This window comes from Girardinichthys multiradiatus, chromosome 2 (genome assembly GCF_021462225.1).
Source record: "Girardinichthys multiradiatus isolate DD_20200921_A chromosome 2, DD_fGirMul_XY1, whole genome shotgun sequence".
NCBI classification, from domain to species: domain Eukaryota; kingdom Metazoa; phylum Chordata; class Actinopteri; order Cyprinodontiformes; family Goodeidae; genus Girardinichthys; species Girardinichthys multiradiatus.
Window position 1 is genome coordinate 9,148,354 of NC_061795.1, and position 21,563 is coordinate 9,169,916.

General features: G+C 42.4%; 1 protein-coding gene across 9 annotated transcripts in view; it reads right to left on the bottom strand.

Annotated features, from left to right (window-relative positions):
* The window catches only part of ptprz1a (protein tyrosine phosphatase receptor type Z1a), a 191,532-nt gene that overhangs the window by 68,709 nt on the left and 101,260 nt on the right, over positions 1-21,563 (bottom strand). For 5 of the 9 annotated variants that reach the window (XM_047388620.1, XM_047388589.1, XM_047388597.1 and 2 more), the window contains exons 9-12: positions 13,920-14,104; positions 13,540-13,666; positions 2,409-2,449; positions 17-2,321 (exon numbers count right to left, since the gene is read on the bottom strand). In XM_047388620.1, the coding sequence (XP_047244576.1) occupies positions 17-2,321; positions 2,409-2,449; positions 13,540-13,666; positions 13,920-14,104 (2,658 nt within the window). The remainder of the gene's footprint in view (positions 1-16; positions 2,322-2,408; positions 2,450-13,539; positions 13,667-13,919; positions 14,105-21,563) is intronic. The other 4 variants (XM_047388629.1, XM_047388611.1, XM_047388602.1 and 1 more) reach the window with 3 other exon arrangements.

Genomic DNA, 21,563 nt, shown 5'->3' on the forward strand with positions numbered 1-21,563 from the left:
GCTTTTTTGCTTTTACCTGCAACTGGTTCTTCTTCCTCAGACTCTATTTCTGGGCGTTCCGAAATACTGAAGTCCGAAGATGTCTCATTGTCACTGAGGCCTTTGCCTTGCCCTGAGCCGCTAATGTCCGTCCCTCCCAGAGACCAGGGGAAACCAGATGTCTCCTCTGAAACAGTCGGTTCAGCTTTGCCTCCTACTTCAGGATGAAATGCACTCCCGCTGCCACTTTCAAAATAAAAAGCTGAAGAGTGTTCTTCCACTTCATCTGGGCCCTGACCAGATTCCAAGGTCATGAATGGAGGGACAGTGCTCACGACTTTGGCTGAATGAGGAAGCTGGCTTACTCCAAAGGCGGAGGTTTGACCCTTATCCCACTCCTGGTCTACTCCTTCCTGGGAGTCAGTGAAGAAGGCCGAACCAGAGGTGCTGCTGCTAAAGTCTATCACCTGCTCCTCAGGAGTGGGGGTAAACAGGGAAGTGTTGAGTGGGAAAGGGAGGGAAGAGGTTTGGAAGTTGGTGCTTCTCTCGGATGCTGACAATCCAGAATCTGTACCAACAGACAATGTGGCTGTAACAGAAAGATGCAGGTCACTATGGGCAGCTTGGAGAAACTGTGAGGAGGACAGTGAGTTAGCACTATAGGATTGCAGAGAGTGGTCAAAAGACAGACCAGGAGAGCCCAAACCTTCTAGAGATGTTGGAAGGTTTTCTATAACAACACCAGAAGCTGAAAGTAGAATCATGCTGGAGTAAAGTTCTAAACTTGTAGAGCTCTTGGCTGATGAGGGAAGTGGTACATGAGGAGAGGCATGTAACCATGATGAAGATGTTGATGTCTCCAGAGAACAGCCACACACGATGTCCACATCACTTGCTAGGAGTAACCCGTCACTACTGATTTCAGGAACTAAAGACTCAGTTGTGCTCCCTGTTGCATACATTGAGTCCTCAAACCCAGTCGTTGCAGATTTGGATAAACCCAGAGTGACACCAGAAAAAGTGAATTCACTAGAAAAAAGAACCGAATGCTGCAAGGTAGGGCTGAAAGAAAGAGAGAGTGTTGAGGAGGAAAAATCCAAGGGAGATTTGGACAGTTCAGCTGCGACACTGGTGTGTGCCAATTCCACCATTGTTTTGATTGGAGGGGTATTACTAAGTACAGATAGATCACCTGAAGACCCAGACAACAAAACATCATTATCACTATTCCCAAAACTAATGTCAGAGTAGACAGAGTCAGTCATCTGACCAGACAGGGAGTCCGAGGGGTGAGGGAGGTGAGGCAGGGTGGAAGCAAGGAGGACAGGGATTGAAGTAGAAGTCAGGTCTTTGCTAGGCAGTAATCCAGTAGTAGCAGGCTGGGAGTCTGGAGTGCTAGCAAACGACACAGGCCACAGGGAGAAGGGGTCATGCAAGCGAGTGGAGGGAGCGAAGCTTGAGTCCAAGGTGTCACAAAGAGGGGAGGAGGCAAAGGCAGAGGAGGGATAAATAGAGCTGCGCTCACCGTTTGACAGGGACTGTGTGGTCTGCACGACATTGCCACCCAGCATGACAGAAGATGCTGTGGATGAAAAATGAGGCATGCTGGAACTCCTGTCACTATGCTGAACAGCCTCTGTTGATGATAAAGTCTGGGCGGTGGAGGCTGACATGTGAACCTCAGGAAAATCTTTGGGATAAGTGGAAACATTTTCACGAGTGGTGCTGCCTTCATTTATGGTTTGTGCCGAACCTTGATCAGCCTCAGCTTGGATAGAGGACAGTGATGATGTACTGCTCATGTCTGTAGTGGGGGATGACACTGTGGTCATGATAGTTGGATATTGAAAAATAACTTTTGAGCCTTCTGTCTTTGTATCAGAGGCTAGAGGGCTTGAGTCACCTTTTCCTTCTTCATGTGACCCTTCATGGTGTATGCCTTTGTTTAAACTATCTGTCTTTGTATTTCTGAGGAAAGGAGAGGTGGAGCTTAAATTTAGGGGTTCTTCTGTTTTAGAATAGAAGATAGTGTTGTTCTCAATGCCTACACTCCCTCTGCTTTCTGGCAACTTAGTGTCCTCTGGTGGTTGTAAGTAAGTACTGTTGTGTTCTATTTCTTCTGAGTGTCTTGAAATGTAACCAGACTCCCTGGATACTAGAGCAGGAGTAGGCTCAGTGGTGGTTCTCTCACTGAACTTTTTTGTAGGGGTTTTAATGCCAGGCAGGGCAAACAAAGGTGATGCCGATGTTGTGGTCCTTGGTGAGTTTGCAGTCCCCCAATCCAAATTGTTGTTGTCAATTTGGTCCACCTCATTCCGGGACAAGTCAGGCACATAGTTACTCTGTTTGTAAAATTGGAAATTGTAAGAAGTTGTAGGCGACTGTTACAGCTAAAAAGGGAGATGCATTGAAAAAAGATTTTCACTTACCTCAAATTCAATTTCATCTGAATCTAGATCCAGAGTGTTTTCTGAAAAGGGAAACAAGGTATAAAATTAGTAAGATCAAATCATTTAAAAGTAGAACAGGCTTTTAGAAAGTAAGAAAGCATGGGTAATTGTTAACTAGTTTTTGAATAAACCATCACAACTATTATAAACATTAAAACTAGTGTCTTTGGGCTGGACAAATAGGGCTGAAAATAAGACATATTACAGAAAATGAAATTTGAAATAACTGATGAAAAGATTTTGGTGGAGAAGAGTCAAAGGTGTGTAAATAAGAAAACTGTAAAGATAAACTTTGGTTTCATTGTTTTAAATATTCACAATTAATAATGAATTTGAAATTTAGGTAAATTACAAAGACTCCTGTAAGACTGAAACAAAACCAAGACAAAATCTAAAGAGAACGGAAGGGTCAGCCCCATCTTACAGTCAGTGTAAAAAGTAATTACATGCTTTCATTTCCGAGGTCTTATCGTTTCATCCTTGTATTGCTACTGCTTATCTACAGTGCCTTACAAAAGTATTCGGCCCCCTTGAACTTTTCAACCTCTTGCCACATTTCAGGCTTCAAACATAATGATATAAAATTCTAATTTTTTGTGAAGAATCAACAAGTGGGACACAATCGTGAAGTGGAACGAAATTTATTGGATTTGTCAAACTTTCTTAACACATAAAAAACTGAAAAGTGGGGCGTGCAATATTATTCAGCCCCTTGCGTTAATACTTTGTAGACCCTTTGCTGCAATTACAGCTGCAAGTCGCTTGGGGTATGTCTCTATCAGTTTTGCACATCGAAAGACTGAAATTCTTGCCCATCCTTGCAAAACAGCTCGAGCTCAGTGAGGTTGGATGGAGAGCGTTCGTGAACAGCAGTCTTCAGCTCTTTCCACAGATTCTCGATTGGATTCAGGTCTGGACTTTGACTTGGCCATTCCAACACCTGGATATGTTTATTTGTGAATCATTCCATTGTAGATTTGGCTTTATGTTTTGGATCATTGTCTTGTTGGAAGATTAATCTCCGTCCCAGTCTCAGGTCTCTTGCAGACTCCAACAGGTTTTCTTCCAGAATGGTCCTGTATTTGGCCCCATCCATCTTCCCATCAATTTTGACCATCTTCCCTGTCCCTGCTGACGAAAAGCAGGCCCAAACCATGATGCTGCCACCACCATGTTTGACAGTGGGGATGGTGTGTTCAGGGTGAGGAGCTGTGTTGCTTTTACGCCAAACATATCATTTTGCATTGTGGTCAAATAGTTCGATTTTGGTTTCATCTGACCAGAGCATCTTCTTCCACATGTTTGGTGTGTCTCCCAGGTGGCTTGTGGCAAACTTTAAATGAGACTTTTTATGGATATCTTTGAGAAATGGCTTTCTTCTTGCCACTCTTCCATAAAGGCGAGATTTGTGCAGTGTACGACTGATTGTTGTCCTATGGAAAGACTCTCCCACCTCAGCTGTAGATCTCTGCAGTTCATCCAGAATGATCATGGGCCTCTTGGCTGCATCTCTGATCAGTCTTCTCCTTGTTCAAGATAAAAGTTTAGAGGGACAGCCGGGTCTTGGTAGATTTGCAGTGGTCTGAGACTCCTTCCATTTCAATATGATTGCTTGCACAGTGCTCCTTGGGATGTTTAAAGCTTGGGAAATCTTTTTGTATCCAAATCCGGCTTTAAGCGTCTCCACAACAGTATCTCGGACCTGCCTGGTGTGTTCCTTGGTCTTCATGATGCTCTCTGTGCTTTGAACAGAACCCTGAGACTATCGCAGAGCAGGTGCATTTATACGGAGACTAGATTACACACAGGTGGATTCTATTTATCATCATTGGTCATTTGGAACAACATTGGATCATTCAGAGATCCTCACTGAACTTCTGGAGTGAGTTTGCTGCACTGAAAGTAAAGGGGCCGAATAATATTGCACAACCCACTTTCCAGTTTTTTATTTGTTAAAAAAGATTGACACATCCAATAAATTTCATTCCACTTCATGATTGTGTCCCACTTGTTGTTGATTCTTCATAAAAAATTTACATTTTTTGAAGTCTGAAATGTGGCAAAAGGTTGAAAAGTTCAAGGGGCCAAATACTTTCACAAGGCACTGTATGATTGGATCACAGTGGCAGATAGGGAGTTTGTTTCTTTATGTTCCGATACACAAGTACAACTTCCTTCAAGAAATCCCAAGAGCCTATATTTAGTCTTCACCATGACTGTTAAACTTAGTTTGTTCTAAAAAAGTACCAAACATAGACAGGCACATGCAGGAAAAAAGGCATGTTCATGCATAGATTACCCCAAGGACACAAACACAGCAACCCTTAACCTTTAATCTTTCAGAATAATGCTGCTTGTGAAAACAGACAACCACAAGTATAAAGTGGACTGTCTCAAATCTCTTTATTCTAAACACCACCTGTCTGGCACATACAGATTGGAAAACAATCACAACATGATCTAGGTGCAAATGCTACACAGGTTGACTGAGCTCAGGCTCACAGCACACAAGAGGGGTGGTTTAGGGTAGATAGGCACAGGGGGTTCTTGTTACCCTTACCTGTCTAAGGCTAAGTTACACATCATGGAGACCAGACTGGTCTGTGAAGCATGAGGTAAAGGGTGAAGGTGAAGGGTTTTAAATGGGTATTTGGGCAACACTACTCAGGGCTTTGACAAAAAGGCCACAAATGATGTTGTGGTTAAATATATATTTTATTTTTATTGAAAGGAAGAGCTACACTATTTCACTAATAGTATTGGGAAACCGCTCCATATCATTGGGTTCACGTATTCCTATGACTTTCATGACTATGTGTGTCATGCAGACTGTTTCTACAAACATTTGTGAAAGAATGGGTCGCTCCTCCGCATATCAGTGAATTCCAGCGAGGTACCAAGTGAGGATGCTACCTGTGCAAAAAGTCCCGCTGTAAAATTTCCTTAGTACTGAAAATTCCACAATTATGGGGGGCAAATATGAACAAAAAAACAGAAAAAGAATACTGTCACTTTAGGTCATCATTATGTTAATATTGTTTATTTGGTGTCAGATCCAAGGGTCTTTGACCATTCTGTCTAAAAGCAGCAACCTTTATGTTTCTTAGTTATTATATTTCTATATATGCCCTACCGATATCCGATATCAGAATCTAATTTATTTATTGGCCAGGGTTGTGCACATCTATCTATCTATCTATCTATCTATCTATCTATCTATCTATCTATCTATCTATCTATCTATCTATCTATCTATCTATCTATCTATCTATCTATCTATCTATCTATCTATCTATCTATCTATCTATCTATCTATCTATCTATCTATCTATCTATCTATCTATCTATCTATCTATCTATCTATCTATCTATCTGTCTATCTATCTTAAAACTTTGGCTTGACTCAACATGTTAATTAGCTGACATAGACAGGGGAACTGCGCCATCTACATTTAAAAAAGAGAAGAAAAAAGGCAGGCTCGTAACTAGCCTCTCCAATGCTATCGCCAGCCTCTTCAAAGCTAACACAAGTGAGTACTTGCCTTCTCATTTGCTGGGGCCAGCCGCTCAGTTACCAGTGCCAGCCTATCGTTAATCAGATCAGTAGCCTGTTGGGTATGCGATAGTCTTCATTATGGCACCTATACTGCGCCATACCTATCTATGTGATACACTTAAAAACATGAACTGTAATGACATTTGAGATTGGACTTATTTTAAGATGGTAGAATTTCACTTTGCTTGGTTCCAGCTAAGACTAGCCATATGTTTCAACCATTGGGAAAAACTAATGAGTTTTTAAACAATATGAGAGAGTTAACTACTAACTGCTCATGACTTGTCCACATAACCCCCTTTAAAAACTCAACTCTGTCTTTAAACAGCAGTCGTTTGTTTAGATATCATTGATGAATCCTCATCGCATACATTATTAGTTAGGCAAACACAGTTAATCTGGGTCTGGATTCTACTGACCAACACTGAAATAGGATGCAGTTTTTACACAAGATAGAGGATTTATTTGCTAAAATTTTTTAAATCACAATCACTGTCATTTCTATGGTTACAGGCTTGAAGTGCACAGACAGTTTTCTCACTGAAAGAGTTAGAGGGACAGGATGCTAAAAAAAATCTAAATGGACACAAGCTAAGCATGGCCTGTTATTTTAGAAAAACTGAAATATATAGGGAGCACATTTGAAGAGTACACTCAGGCTACAATTAAATAACACAAAAATGGGGTTTTAAGTGAAACATTTTTTAGCATTAAAATATAGATACAGCCCAGAGTAAAGGGAATGGAGGATGGGGAGGGAGATAAAGATGAAGACAAACAAGATGAACATTTTTAAGATGTATTAAGCTTCAGCAAGACAGTAAAAATGAAAATAAAAGTCAAAACAGTAACAAAAAAGAAACAGAGCAATTTAAAGGGAAAACACTTGAAATAGAAATACATCATCAGTCCAGCAAAATTATAGTGTCGGAATTGGAGGCCCGGCTCCGCGCTGTTGAAAAACCAGCAGATGGCCGAGGCCCCTTAGTCAGTGCGGAGCCACCGAGGGTAGCTCCCCGTAGCAGTCCTTCAGCAGAGCCAGCGCAGTCGGGGCCTCAGGCCGGCTGGGTGATGGTAAGTAGAAAGCACAGTCCTAGATCCCAGTTTCTAACAGATTTTCCCTGCTCAGCGACACATCCGCTGAGAAACCAACTCTGGTAATTGGCAGCTCCATAGTCAGAAAGTGGCACTAGAGACACCAGCGACCATAGTCAAATGTCTGCCAGGTGCCAGAACTGGTGACATCAAATCCTACCTGAAACTGCTGGCTAAGGATAAGCGTAAATACAGTAAGATTGTTATTCACGCTGGCAGTAATGGCACCTGGTTACGTCACCAAAGTTAGTGTTGCTTCGGTGTGTAAGTTTGCCAAAACAATGTCAGATTCTGTAATTTTCTATGGTCCCCTCCCCAATCTGACCAGTGACAACATGTTTAGCCGCATGCTGTCATTCAACCACTGGCTGTCTAGATGGTGTCCAGAAAACGATGTGGGCTACAATGATAATTGGCAAACATTTTGGGGAAAACCTGGTCCAATCCGGAGAGACGGCATCCATCCCACTTTGGATGGAGCAGCTCTTTTTTCTAGGAATCTGGCCGAATTTCTTAGTTCTCCAAAACTCTGACAACCCAGGGTTCAGACCAGGAAGCAGGGTCGTAGTTTAACACTCCTCTCTGCAGCTTCTATACTGCTACCCACCCTATTAAGACAGTGGTTTGCCCACAGCCAAAATTGAATAGATTAAAAAACAATCTAAAAGGAGGAAATCAGAAGGATCTCATAAAAATAAACACAACTCAGACTAAAAAGAAAAATAAAACAACTAAATGTGGCTTACTGAACATAAGGTCTCTCTCTTCAAAGTCTTGCTAGTTAGTGACCTGATTTGTGACAATCAGATTGATTTATTTTGCCTCACAGAAACCTGGCTGCAGCAAGAGGATTATGTTACTATAAATCAGTCAACTCCTACTAATTATTTAAATTTTCACATTCCTTGAAATACTGGGCGAGGAGGAGTAGCAACCATCTTTCAGTCCGATTTATTGATTAGTCCTAGACCAATCAATAGCAACAACTCTTTTAAATATTTAATCCTTAGTTTTCCTCATCCAAATTGCAAAGCAGTAAAACCACTTCTGTTTGTTGTTCTGTTTGAGTTTAATTTAACCAAGTACTCCACACCTGAAAGAAAATGTTATTATAGTAGATCAGTATCAGACAATGCTGTAACAACCTTTAAAGAATCTGTTCCACTTTTAATTTCCTCATTATCACAGAAAAACACAGTGGAGGGCAATCATTTTGTTTCTTCCCCTTCACAAATTGATTCTCTTGTTCATAGTATTACTTCATCATTGCATGGTGCATTAGACAATGCAGCCCCCTTGAAAAAGAAGGTAAGTATTCGTAGGAGGCTCACTGATTTAATTCAGAGCTGCGTACTTTAAAGCACAATGTTAGAAAATTGGAGAGAAAATGGTGCTCTATACACCTAGAGGATTCCTACTTAATCTGGAAAAATAGCCCACTGTTGTATAAAAAGACACTTCACCAAGCTAGAACAGCTTATTTCTCATCATTAGTTGAAGAGAACAAGAATAATCCTAGGTTTTTCTTTAGTACAGTTTCTAAGCTTACACAAAGTCATAGCTCTGTTGAGCCATCCATTCCCTTAGCTCTCAGCAATCATTACTTTATGGGATTCTTCTTAAATAAAATTGATTCTATTAAAAATAAAATCTTTGACATACTCCCAAAGATGATTACTTCATCCTCAGCAAGTGAGACAACATTGGAAGTAACTATAGAACTTGATCTGTGTTTGGACTGTTTTGATCCTGTGGAGCTTCCTGAGTTATCAGAAATATTAGCTTCATCTAAACCTTTCAACTTGTATGTTAGACCCAATCCCAACCAAATTATTTAAATAAGTGTTCCCTCTGATTACCAGCCCCATTTTACAAGTTGGATATGTACCACAAGCCTTTAAGGTAGCTGTAATTAAACCTTTACTTCAGAAACCTTCGCTTGATCGAGATGACTTGAAAAATTACAGACCTATATTCAATCTTCCATTCTTATCTAAACTTTTTGAGAAAATAGTTGCTAATCAAACGTGTGAGCATTTACACAGCATTGACCTGTTTGAAGAGTTTCAGTCAGGCTTCAGAGCTCATCATAGCACTGAAACAGCTCTGCTGAAAGTCACTAATGATATTCTTATGGCCTCAGATAATGGACTTGAGTCTGTACTTGACCTGTTAGATCTCAGTGCTGCATTTGATACAGTCAATCACAATATTCTCTTAGAAAGCCTGGAATATGCTGAAGGGATCAGGGGAACACTGTTAGGCTGGTTTAAATCTTATTTGTCTGACAGATTCCAGTTTGTTCATGTAAATGACAAATCATCTTTAAACTCCAGGGTTAATTGTGGAGTACCACAGGGTTCAGTACTTGGGCCAATTCTCTTTACTATATATATGCTTCCAATAGGTCAAATTATCAGGAAGCATAGGATAAATTTTCGCTGTTACGCCGATGATACTCAGCTTTACTTATCCATGAATCCCGATGAGCCCAACCAGTTAGACAGACTACAAGCACGTCTTGAAGACATAAAAACTTGGATCATTTTACATTTTCTGCTTCTAAATTCAGACAAGACAGAAGCTGTCGTATTTGGACCGGAGTCTTTAAAAAAGAAACTGCTTAGTCAATCACTTAACCTGAATGGCATTAAATTGACCTCCATTAATAAGGTAAAAAACCTTGGTGTTATTTTTGACCAGGACATGTCATTTAAATCCCATATTAAACAGGTTTCTAGGATTTCCTTCTTTCACCTCCGGAACATTGCCAAAATTAAAAATATCCTATCCAGGAGTGACGCTGAAAAACTAGACCATGCATTTGTTACTTCAAGGCTGGACTATTGTAATTCTTTACTAACAGGATGTCCACAAAATGCAGTTAAAAGCCTTCAGCTGATTCAAAATGCTGCAGCAAGAGGTCTGATGAAAATTAAAAAGAGAAAGCATATTTCTCCTATTTTAGCTTCCCTTCATTGGTTCCCTGTTAAATCCAGAATATAATTTAAAATTCTCCTCCTCACATATAAAGCCCTTAATGATCTAGCTCCATCATACATCAGAGATCTTATTGTTCCATATATTCCTAACAGAGCACTTCGTTCTCAGACTGCAGGTTTACTGGTAGTTCCCAGAGTCTCTAGAAGTAGAATGGGAGGCAGATACTTTAGTTATCAGACTCCTCTCCTGTGGAACCAGCTCCCAGTTTTAGTCCATGAGGCAGACACCCTGTCTACTTTTAAGGCTAGGCTTAGAACTTTCCTTTTTGATAAAGCTTATAGTTACAATGGCTTAAGTTATCCTGAGCTATCTCTGGTGTTATGCTGTTACAGGCTTAAGCTGCTGGAGGACATAATTACCACTTTCACCCTCTTCGCTACATTCTCACACTACTCTCCAATTTTGCATTATTTGCTGTTATTTCAGCTTTTAACTTTATGTTCTCTCTCTTTTCTCTTCCTAGAAGCTACACATGACCCGACTGTGTGTCTACCTGTGACACCTTTCTGGAGAGGGGCATCGTCCAAGCTTCTGCTGGCAACAACTTAATGCTTAGCCTCTACCGATGATCCACATGGCCCTGTCTTTCAGTGTTTAACCCTTTCTATCTCCTAGACATAGCAATTGACTGAGCTCCTACTGTAACTAATTATCAGAATCAGAATCGGCTTTATTGCCAAGTTCGTACATACAACAAACAAGGAATTTGACTCCGGTACACTTTGCTCTCTGGGTTTCTTTTTTGTTTTTTTGTGTTATAAGATATATTCTACATATATCCTTATGTCCATAAATACATATATACAATATACACATATACAAAGGTGGATTTGCAACTGAAGTTGTTTTGTTCTCTATCAAATGTTCAACAGAGAAACAGCCTTGGGGAAGAAACTGTCTCTGTGGCAGCTGGTTTTTATAAACAGTGCTCTGTATCGACGGCCTGGGGGTAGTAATCTAAACAGTTCATGTGCAGGGTGTGTGGGGTCTGCACACATTTTTCCAGCTCTTTTCCTGACCCTTGACCTGTATAAGTCCTGGATGGAGGGAAGGTCAGCACTGATTATTCTCTCTGCAGTCCTGATTATTCGTTGCAATCTGGACCTGTCCTGTTTTGTGGATGAACCAAACCACACTGAGATGGATAAAGACAAGACAGACTGAATGATGGCAGTGTAGAAGATGACTAGTAGCTCCTGTGGAAGGTTGAACTTCTTGAGTTGCCTCAGGAAGTACAGTCTCTGCTGGGCCTTCTTCCGAACATTGTCTATGTGTGAGGACCATCTCAGGTCCTCAGAGATGGTGGTTCCTAGGAACCTGAAGTGGTCCACAGCTGATGCGGTGTTGTTGAGGATGGTGAGGTGGGTGTATGGGGGTGGTTTTCTCCGAAGGTCCACCACCATTTCCACAGTCTTGATGTTTTGTTGTATTTTCTTCCAGGTAGTTCTGACAACAACAGTGTACCAGCTGATCCACCTCCTGTTTCTATGCAGACTCATCACCGTCCTAGATCAGACCAATAACAGTGGTGTCGTCTGCAAACTTCAGGAGGTTCACGAGTCTGATGAGGTGCAGTCATTTGTATAGAGGGAGAAGAGTAGTGGGGATAGAACACACCCCTGGGGGGCACCAGTACTTATTGATCTGGTTCGGGAGAAGATGCTCCCCAGTCTCACCTGCTGCCATCACCTGTCCATCAGGAAGCTGTTGATCCACTGACAAGTGGAGGCCGGATCGTTGAGCTGGGTGAGCTTCTGGTGGAGGATGTCTGGTATGATGGTGTTGAAGGCTGAGCTGAAGTATACAAACAGGATCCTGGCATATGTCCCAGGATCCTGGCGATTATGTGTTCTCTTTCAGACTATAACCTTAAAAACTGGTTCAGAGTTTATCTGTTCTTTCTTTCTAGATGAAACGACTAAAGGAGGTACATCCATTAACATTTACTTTTCCTTCTCATAGAAAGTACTCCTGGATCAGCGCTTCTGTGTTCTTTTTGTGTCTCTGCTCTGTTCTCGCAAACCCCCAGTCTGTCGTGGCAGATGGCCGCTCCCACTGAGCCTAGTTCTGCTGTAGTTTCCTTCTCTTAAAAGGGAGTTTTTTCTCTCCACTGTCGATACATGCATGCTCAGTATGAGGGATTGCTGGAAGGTCAACGCCAGTGACTGTCCACTGAAGCTACATGCTCATCCAGGAGGAGTGACTGCTACAAGTCAGTAACTCGATGCAATCTGCTGGGTTTTGTTAGATAGAAAAACGTTTTATCCTATTTGAATAAATAACTAACTCTGACTGCACTGTTCAATGGTTAGGATTAATTGGAATGTATGTACCTGACTTTTGTGAAGATCCTTGAGACAACATGTGTTGTGAATTGGCACTATATAAATAAACTGAATTGAATTGATTCTTTCTTGTACAATGCAGTCACCCTCTGCATCCCAGTAATGTATTTGTCCAGTATGATGGACTCTAACTCCTTAAACTATATTTCTTCTCGGTGGCTGAGATGTTAAAGCTCACGGAAAATGGTGGGGACAATATAATTATACGTAAATGTGGGTTAAGTGTAACAGATATTGTCATAATAATCAGCAATTGTATTTTACTAATATATTTTACTGATATTGTGCACCCCTAATTCATTCTTTCACTGCATTTAGGTGTATATAAGATTTTAAAATTTATAAAATAACATTTTGTAGCTGTTATGAAGTCTTGAGAAGGAGTTGTCATAAGATAGATATCTAGTTTGGAACTGCTCCCAGTCTGAGTATCCATTAGTTGAACTATCCAGGTGACCTGGAAGTTGTGTTGCTCCACACTGAGAACAATCCTAAGTATTTTCCACTTATCTGTATACATAGATTAGATCGTGACTGCTAACAAAACAACATAACCCCACTTCAATCAGAACACACATCTTTCAGGGTAAATGTAGAGCTACATGTAGGGCTTTACAAAGTTGAAAACAATTTATCTGTATTCTAAATTAAATTAAATAAATAAAATAAATAAATAAATAAATAGCCACCATCATTACTTTGTACGGATACATTTCAGTTTCCAGAGTGAAAGCACAATTGTTAAAAAACACGCCCAAATTCTCAGCCATCTAGGACATGACTGTCAAAGGATGTCTTCTCTTGGCATGGTTTTACCAGTTGCCTTCCACTTTCAGCCCTTAGTTCTAAATATTACATTTAAACTTTTAAATAGATCAACTTTGTTTAGATTGTGAAGTACAACACAAATTTGATTTTGTATGGCAAAGTAAGGCAAGCATACCTTTTTAAATGAATGTGGTTATCCTGTCAAAGATTAAAACCTGTGAAAGTGTTACTGTTATCATTGGTAGCAAGAAGACAGGATTTCCCATTTCCCCTTTAGATGAAACATGTTAGCAGGAGAAATGTCAGAGCATCTATGCTTGGTGTCAGGTACGGTCACTCTTACCAGGGTCGTTGATGGGCATGAAAACTGTCAGCAAGTCACTCATGAGTCCACGCAAACCGTTGGTACAGATGGCCACCACCCGGACGTCGTAGGTGGAATTGGTCAATAGGTCATTGAGTATTGCCCCCTAGTGGTGACAGAGGGGATCTGCTTTGAATCTACAGTTGAATCAGTCCAAATAGTTTGAAAACAATTGTTTGTTTGGTTCATTTATTAGATTTCTAATCGGTTAATGCATGTAAATGTGTTCAGTTTGATTAATATTAAACGCTATACTTTGATTGATAGCTCATGGGGATTCTTCTCATAGTCTTTGAATGGAGTGTTCTTATCTCTGACTGCATGTTATCTGTATCGTTAACATTTGGATGATTACTCACCGTATCCTGATATCCATCCGTCAGGTATTCAGACCAGGCAGAGTCTTCTGCATTGGCCAGTCGGTAGGTGATGGAGTACTTCTCAATGTTGGCGTCATACACTGCCCGTGGCCGCTCCCATATCACCAGCAGACTGCTGAGGTTCTGGGGAGCTGCCTGGATGCTCTCAGGCTCTGAGCTGCACACTGATTGAAAAACACAACACCAAATCTAAATAAAGACATAAGGAAGCAATGCTATTAGCTACAGGATGTGACATAACTTTAATATGACAAAAAAAATTTCAATGACTATTTTTATCTACTTTAACATCAGTATGAGATCCTAGTTGTTCCAACCAACATCCAAGCATCTAACATAATTTTAATAATTTGTTTTATAACGGACAACATTTCCAGTTCTATGTCAAATTATCAAAGCTTTAGACCGATGATAAGCAACCATCTTCACCAACAATGGGTGCTAATATTTAGTTAGAGAAAATGCCATTATGTCATTGACCTACTAGCAAGGGTGTAGTAGAACACAGAATGCTTTGCAGGAGTATTGATAATTTGAACTTACATGTTGTTACATTTTCACCACAAACGTAAACAGATTTTATGTGACAGATTAATACAAAGTTGTGGATAATTATGAAGTAGAATGACATATGATTTTCAAAACATTTTACAAATAAAAATCTTGTGGCATGATATGACATTCATCCCCCTCAGTCAACACTATGTAGAACCACGGTGCATTCATGGCTGCGAGTCTCAATACGGTTTGTCTCTTCCAGCTTTTCACAGCTACATTTGCCACTGATTTTCAATTATATGTTGCTCTGGACTTTTGGTCAATCTTATACATGAATATACTTTGATCTAAACTACTCCATGGTAGCTCTGGCTATTGTTGGAAAATATTCATGCTATGCTTATAGGATTGGTATGGCTATGCTTAAGTATGTTTAATAATGTGTGAAATAAAATGTATTGTGTAACTTAGAGGCCTCCAAACAGGCTTATATTAGTGTGTGTTGGACTTAGATATTATCTGCCCAATAACTGAAGATATTTTTATATGCAAGACTTCTGCCCAGTGACAACAGATATTTTTATATTTCTACATATGTAAATAAAGGTCAAAAGTAGAAAAACGGGAAGTGTCGAAAAGTCAGCTGAATGGGTGTTAGACAGCTCCAGATATGAAATCAGACTGTCGATTAAAATGTATGTTTTTTCATGTACAAGTATACGCCTGGCTTTTGAATAAAGACTGCTGTTCTTGGGGAAGTAATCAGACGTTTCGGAGGTTTCAGAAGGATTCGGACGATCTTCTCCCTGTACAGGCATCTAAAGACTACAGTCTCCGTGTTTCTTTTATTACTTTGTTTTTTATTAATAACAGTGTAGGAGGTCTTAGCTTTACCAAACAAACGAGCATGCAGGAGTTTAGGGATAACTCCAACGCTATATGTATAGGTTGGCAGTGTGTTGGAAGGTTTTCTTCTGGGATTGCCCTGTATTTAGTTTCACCCATCTTTCCTTTATATCTTTCTTTCATTTCTTCTCATCCTGCTTCCCTGGCCCTGCTGAAGAAAAGCATCCCCTCAGTGTAACGCTTCCACCACCATGATTCACCATTGGGATGGTGTGTTCAGGGTGATGTGTGGTGTTAACATTTTGTATGTAGACCAAAAAGTTTTATTTTGGTCTCATCTGACCTCAGAACTTTCTTCCACATATATGGTGTGTCCCTTATGTAGCTTTTGGCAAAATGAAAACAGGGCTTCTTCTGGCTTTCTGATAATAATGGTTTCCCTCCTGCCACGCCTCCACTAAGTCCAGATTTATTGAGTGCACTTCTAACAATTATCCCGTCAATGGATTATCTCACCTGAGCTGTGGATCTCTGCAATTCATCCAGAGTTACCATGATCCTTATGGCTTTTTTTTCTGAGTTATTACTTTTCATGCCTAGTCTGTCAGTTTAGGTTGACCTCCATGTCTTCGTAGGTCCACAGGTTGTCCATCCTCTTTCCATGTTCAGAAGATGAACCTAACTCTGCATTAAACTTCTCCACAACTTCCTTCCTGACCTGTCTGCTGTGTTCCTTTGTCTTCATGATGCTATTTATCCTCTAATGACCTACGAGGTCGAAAACAGTTTTATACTGATTACACACAGGTGACCTCTGTTTACTAATTAGGTGACATCTGAAAGATGTTGGTTACCCTGGATTTTATTTAGGGGTATGAGATTAAGGGGGGCTGAATACATATGCAGACTTTTTAGATTTTTGCTTGTAAAGATATTTTGAAAACATTGCTAATTTTCCATCTAATCAAAATTCTACACTACTTTGGTAGTGTATAACCTTGGAATTGTTGGTCTATCACATAAAAAAATAGAATGAAATACTCCAGTGAGCCCACCACCTGCATGGGGAACCATGAGGGACCAGTGCGAAGAGGAATGGGAGGCAGACGAAAGTGGAGATCTCGGCGGCCCGATGCCCGGATGCTTAGGCTGGCTCTCGCTGGGGGGGAAGGAGCCAGAGCTTGTGCGGGAGGTGAGAGATATTGACTAGAAATAGTCAGGCTCCCCTCCGTGCACAGCGTGGGTTTTGGAAATCATCACCTTGAGAGGGGCTGGACTCTCTTCTACTCTGGAGTTTTGGCCTACGGGCCGAGCGGTAATGCCGAGTACCCAGCCTTCTTGGCATCCCTGTCGGGAGTGCTGGATAGTGCCCCTCCCGGGGACTCCATTATTCTGCTGGGGGACTTCAACGCCCATGTGGTAAACGACAGTGACACCTGGCGAGGTGTGATCGGGAGTAATGGCCTCCCCGATCTGAATCCGAGTGGTGTTTCGTTATTGGACTTCTGTGCTAGTCACAGATTGTCCATAATGAACACCATGTTCAAGCATAAGGGTGTCCATCAGTGCACTTGGCACCAGGACACTCTAGGCAGGAGGTCGATGATCAACTTTTTTGTCATGTCGTCAGACTATCGGCCGCATGTTTTGGACAGCTGAGCTGTCCACTGATTACCACCTGGTGGTGAGTTAGATCCACTGGAAGAGGAGAAAGCCGGACAGACGTGGCAGGCCCAAGCGCATAGTGAGGGTCTGCTGGGAACGTCTGGCAGTGGCCTCGGCCAGGGATGTATGTAACTCCCACCTCCGGGAGAGCTTTGACCAGATTCCGGGGGATGTTGGAGACATAGAGTCCGAGTGGACCATTTTCTCTGCATCTATTGTCGATGCTGCCCGTAGCTGCGGCTGTAAGGTCTGCGGTGCCTGTCGTGCCAGCAATCCCCGAACCCGGTGGTGGACAACAGTAGTAAGGGACGCTGTCAAGCTGAAGAAGAAGTCCTATCGGCTGTGGTGAGTGTGTGGGACTCCTGAGGTGGCTGACGGGTACCGTGAGGCCCAGCGTGCCATGGCCCGTCTGTGGGAGAGGCAAAAACTCAGGCCTGGTAGGAGTTTGGTGAGGCCATGGAGAAGGACTACCGGTTGGCCTCGAAGCGATTCTTGCAAACTGTCTGGCACCTCAGGTGGAGGAAACAGTGCTTCGCCAACACTGTTTACAGTGGGGGTGGGAGGCTGCTGACCTCGACTGGGGACATTATCAGGCAATGGAAGGAGTACTTTGAGGATCTCCTCAACCCTGCCATCACGTATTCCCTGGTGGAAGCAGAGGCTGGGGACCCGGGGTTGGACTCTTTCATCACCCAGGCTGAAGTCACCGTGGTGGCAGGGCTTCGGGGGTGGAAGAGATCCGCCATGAGTACCTCAAGTCTCTGGATGTTGTGGGGCTTCCATGGTTGACATGCCTCTTCAACATTGCGTGGCGTTCGGGGACAGTGCCTCTGGACTGGCAGACTGGGGTGGTGGTCCCCCTTCATAAGAAGGGTGACCGGAGGGTGTTCCAACTACAGGGGGATCACACTCCTCAGCCTCCCTGGTAAGTCTGGCCGATAGTCGAACCTTGGCTTCAGGAGGAGCAACGTGATTTTTGTCTCATTGGACCATCTCTATACCCTCTACAGGGTACTCGAGGGTTCATGGGAGTTTGCCTAACCGGTCCACGTGTGTTTTGTGGACCTGGAGAGGGCATTCGACTGTCCCTCATGGTGCCCTGTGCGGGGTGCTCCAGGAGTATGGAATCGGGTGCCCTTTATTAGGGGCCATCCGCTCTCTGTACAAGTGGAGCAGGAGTTTGGTCTGCATTGCCGGCACTAAGTCAGACATGTTCCCGGTGCATGTTGGACTCTGGCAGGGCTGCCCTTTGTCACCGGTCCTGTTCATAACTTTTATGGACAGGATTTCTAGGTGCAGCCAAGGGCCGGAGGGGGTCTGGTTTGGGGGCCAGTGGATTTTGTCTCTTCTTTTTGCAGATGACGGGGCCCTGCTGGCCCCCTCTAGCCAAGACCCACAGTATGCACTGGGGCGGTTCACAGCCGAGTGTGAAGCGGTTGGGATGAGGATCAGCCCCCAAGTCTGAGGCCATGGTTCTCGACCGGAAAAGGGTGGCTTGTCCTCTTCAGGTTGGATTGGAGTTCCTGCTTCAAGTGGAGGCGTTCAAGTATCTCAGGGACTTGTTCACGAGTGAGGAAATAATGGAGCAGGAGATCGACAGACGGATCGGTGCGGCTGCCGCAGTAATAGGGGTGCTGTGCCGGTCCGTTGTGGTAAAGACAGAGCTGAGCCGAAAAGCGAAGCTCTCGATTTACCGGTCTGTCTACGTTCCTACCCTCACCAATAGCCATAAACTTTGGGTCATGACCGAAAGAACGAGATCCCGGATACATGCGGCTGAAATGAGCTTCCTCCGTAGGGTGGCCGGGCACTCCCTTAGAGATGGGGTGAGGAGCTCGGCAATCCGGGAGGGGCTCGGAGTAGAGCCGCTGCTCCTCCACATGGAGAGGGGCCAGTTGAGGTGGCTCAAGGATCTATACCAGATGCCTCCTGGACGCCTTCCTCGGGGGTGTTCCAGGCACGTCCCACCGGCAGGAGGCCCTGGAGATGGCCCAGGACACGCTGGAAGGACTATGTCTCTTGGCGGCCTGGGAACGCCTTGGGCTCCTCTCGAAAGAGCTGGAGTAGGTGTCTGGGGAGAGGGACATATTGGTGTCTCTGCTAAGTCTGCTGCGACGAGTAAATTTGGAGTTGTAATGTGACAAAATAGAAAAAGTTTTAAAGGGTGTGAATAGTAGGACACACTGATACATCAATCTCTGGAGATCATTGTGCAAAGAAGGATTCTTCATAAAATGAAGAACATTATGGAGAACCCTGAGCATCCTCTTCATCAGACTGTTGTACAACAACAGAGTGTCTTCAATCAGAGTCTTCTTTAGATCTGCCCTAAGACAGACCGCTACAGGAGATCCTTCTTGCTCACAGCCATCACCAACTACAACGGCTCTTTGAAGAAACCTGCATAATATGAGCTACATTTAATTTCCCTTTGGGATTAATAAAGTATTTTTGAATTTTATTAAACTGAATTGAATTAAGAAAACTGTTTTACTAGTTCAGCTGAATAGAAAGTATATACAGGGGTTGGACAATTAAACTGAAACACCTGGTTTTAGACCACAATACTTTATTAGTATGGTGTAGGGCCTCCTTTTGCGGCCAATACAGCGTCAATTCGTCTTGGGAATGACATATACACCCCAAAAGTGGCTCAATAATATTTAGATCTGGTGACTGTGCAGGCCATGGGAGATGTCCAACTTCACTTTCATGTTCATCAAACCAATCTTTCACCAGTCTTGCTGTGTGTATTGGTGCATTGTCACCCTGATACACGGCACCGCCTTTAGGATACAATGTTTGAACCATTGGATGCACATGGTCCTCAAGAATGGTTTGGTAGTCCTTGGCAGTGACGCGTCCATCTAGCACAAGTATTGGGCCAAGGGAATGCCAAGATATGGCAGCCCAAACCATCACTGATCCACCCCCATGCTTCACTCTGGGCATGCAACAGTCTGGGTGGTACGCTTCTTTGGGGCTTCTCCAAACCGTAACTCTCTCGGATGTGTGGAAAACAGTAAAGGTGGACTCATCAGAGAACAATACATGTTTCACATTGTTCACAGCCCAAGATTTGCACTCCTTGCACCATTGAAACCGATGTTTGGCATTGTCATGAGTGACCAAAGGTTTGGCTACAGCAGCTCGTCCGTGTATATTGCCCCTGTAGAGCTCCCGACGGACAGTTCTGGTGGAAACAGGAGAGTTGAGGTGCACATTTAATTCTGCCGCGATCTGGGCCGGCGTGGTTTTATGTTTTTTGGATACAATCCGGGTTAACACCCGAACATCCCTTTCAGGCAGCTTCCTCTTGCGTCCACAGTTAATCCTGTTGGATGTTGTTCACCCTTCTTGGTGGTATGCTGACATTACCCTGGATACCGTGGCTCTTGATACATCACAAAGACTTGCTGTCTTGGTTACAGATGCGCCAGCAAGAGGTGCACCAACAATTTGTCCTCTTTTGAACTCTGGTATGTCACCCATAATGTTGTGTGCATTTCAATATTTTGAGCAAAACTGTGCTCTTACCCAGCTAATTAAACCTTCACACTCTGCTCTTACTGGTGCAATGTGCAATCAATGAAGACTGGCTACCAGGCTGGTCCAATTTAGCCATGAAACCTCCCAAACTAAAATGACAGGTGTTTCAGTTTCATTGTCCAACCCCTGTACCTCTATCAATGATATTAACTGTTCTAGTAAGTGGTATATTGTCTACTGTTTTATTAAATGGCTTCTAACCATATTATTTGGACTGTTTTTCCAAAGAACACAGTGCCTCCAAAACATTTCAGGAGTACTGAAAATAGTTTTAAGTATTTTTCTCAGTGTTGTTGTTGGTTAAACTTTAGTATCAGCACAAGCCTACTGTTCCTGTGATTGGATTAATGTAATAATTTATTGCTATATATGAATTGGACCTCTGTGTCTCTGTAAAGTGTTTTGATATGACATTAGTGGTGAAATGGCAGTATGGAAATAAGCTGAACTAAAATATTTATTTACCAGATGCACTAATAAATGTGCCCAGCAATTCAATTCAATTCAATTCAATTCAAATTTCCACTGTATTATCTGTTTAGATGTGGCCTAATGAATGACTGGCTTCCATTGAACTGTATAAAACAGTTCGCAGTTTGTTTTAGATACTGTCAGCTTCTCTCAGTTAAAGCTATGTTTAGCCTCTAACTGGCCCTTCTGCTTAAGCTTCTTCTCACAGGAAGTCTTTTATGGCTTCTCTACATTTGATCTCCACCTATATACAACTCAGATCTACCCTCAAGCAGCCAGAATGAACATTTGATACAGAAAGATTAAATTTAAACAAGACTAAACAAAGTGTTAAAATAGTTCCTGTGTTTTTAAGAATGTTTCTGGGTCAAAGATAAGATTAGCACTAATGCAAATGATAGAGAAGGCAGATCTGGGATTATCACTGATTAAAAGGGGCTGAGGGGTCAGTTACATTACAGGAGGAGGCTCAAACAGTGCGAACACAGACACACTTCTTCTTAGCAGAGCTGAAATAAAATCTCTGCTCTCACTACAAATAGCTTCTTTTACATGTGCAATTAATGTGAACATGCCATGCTGTGTACCCAAATA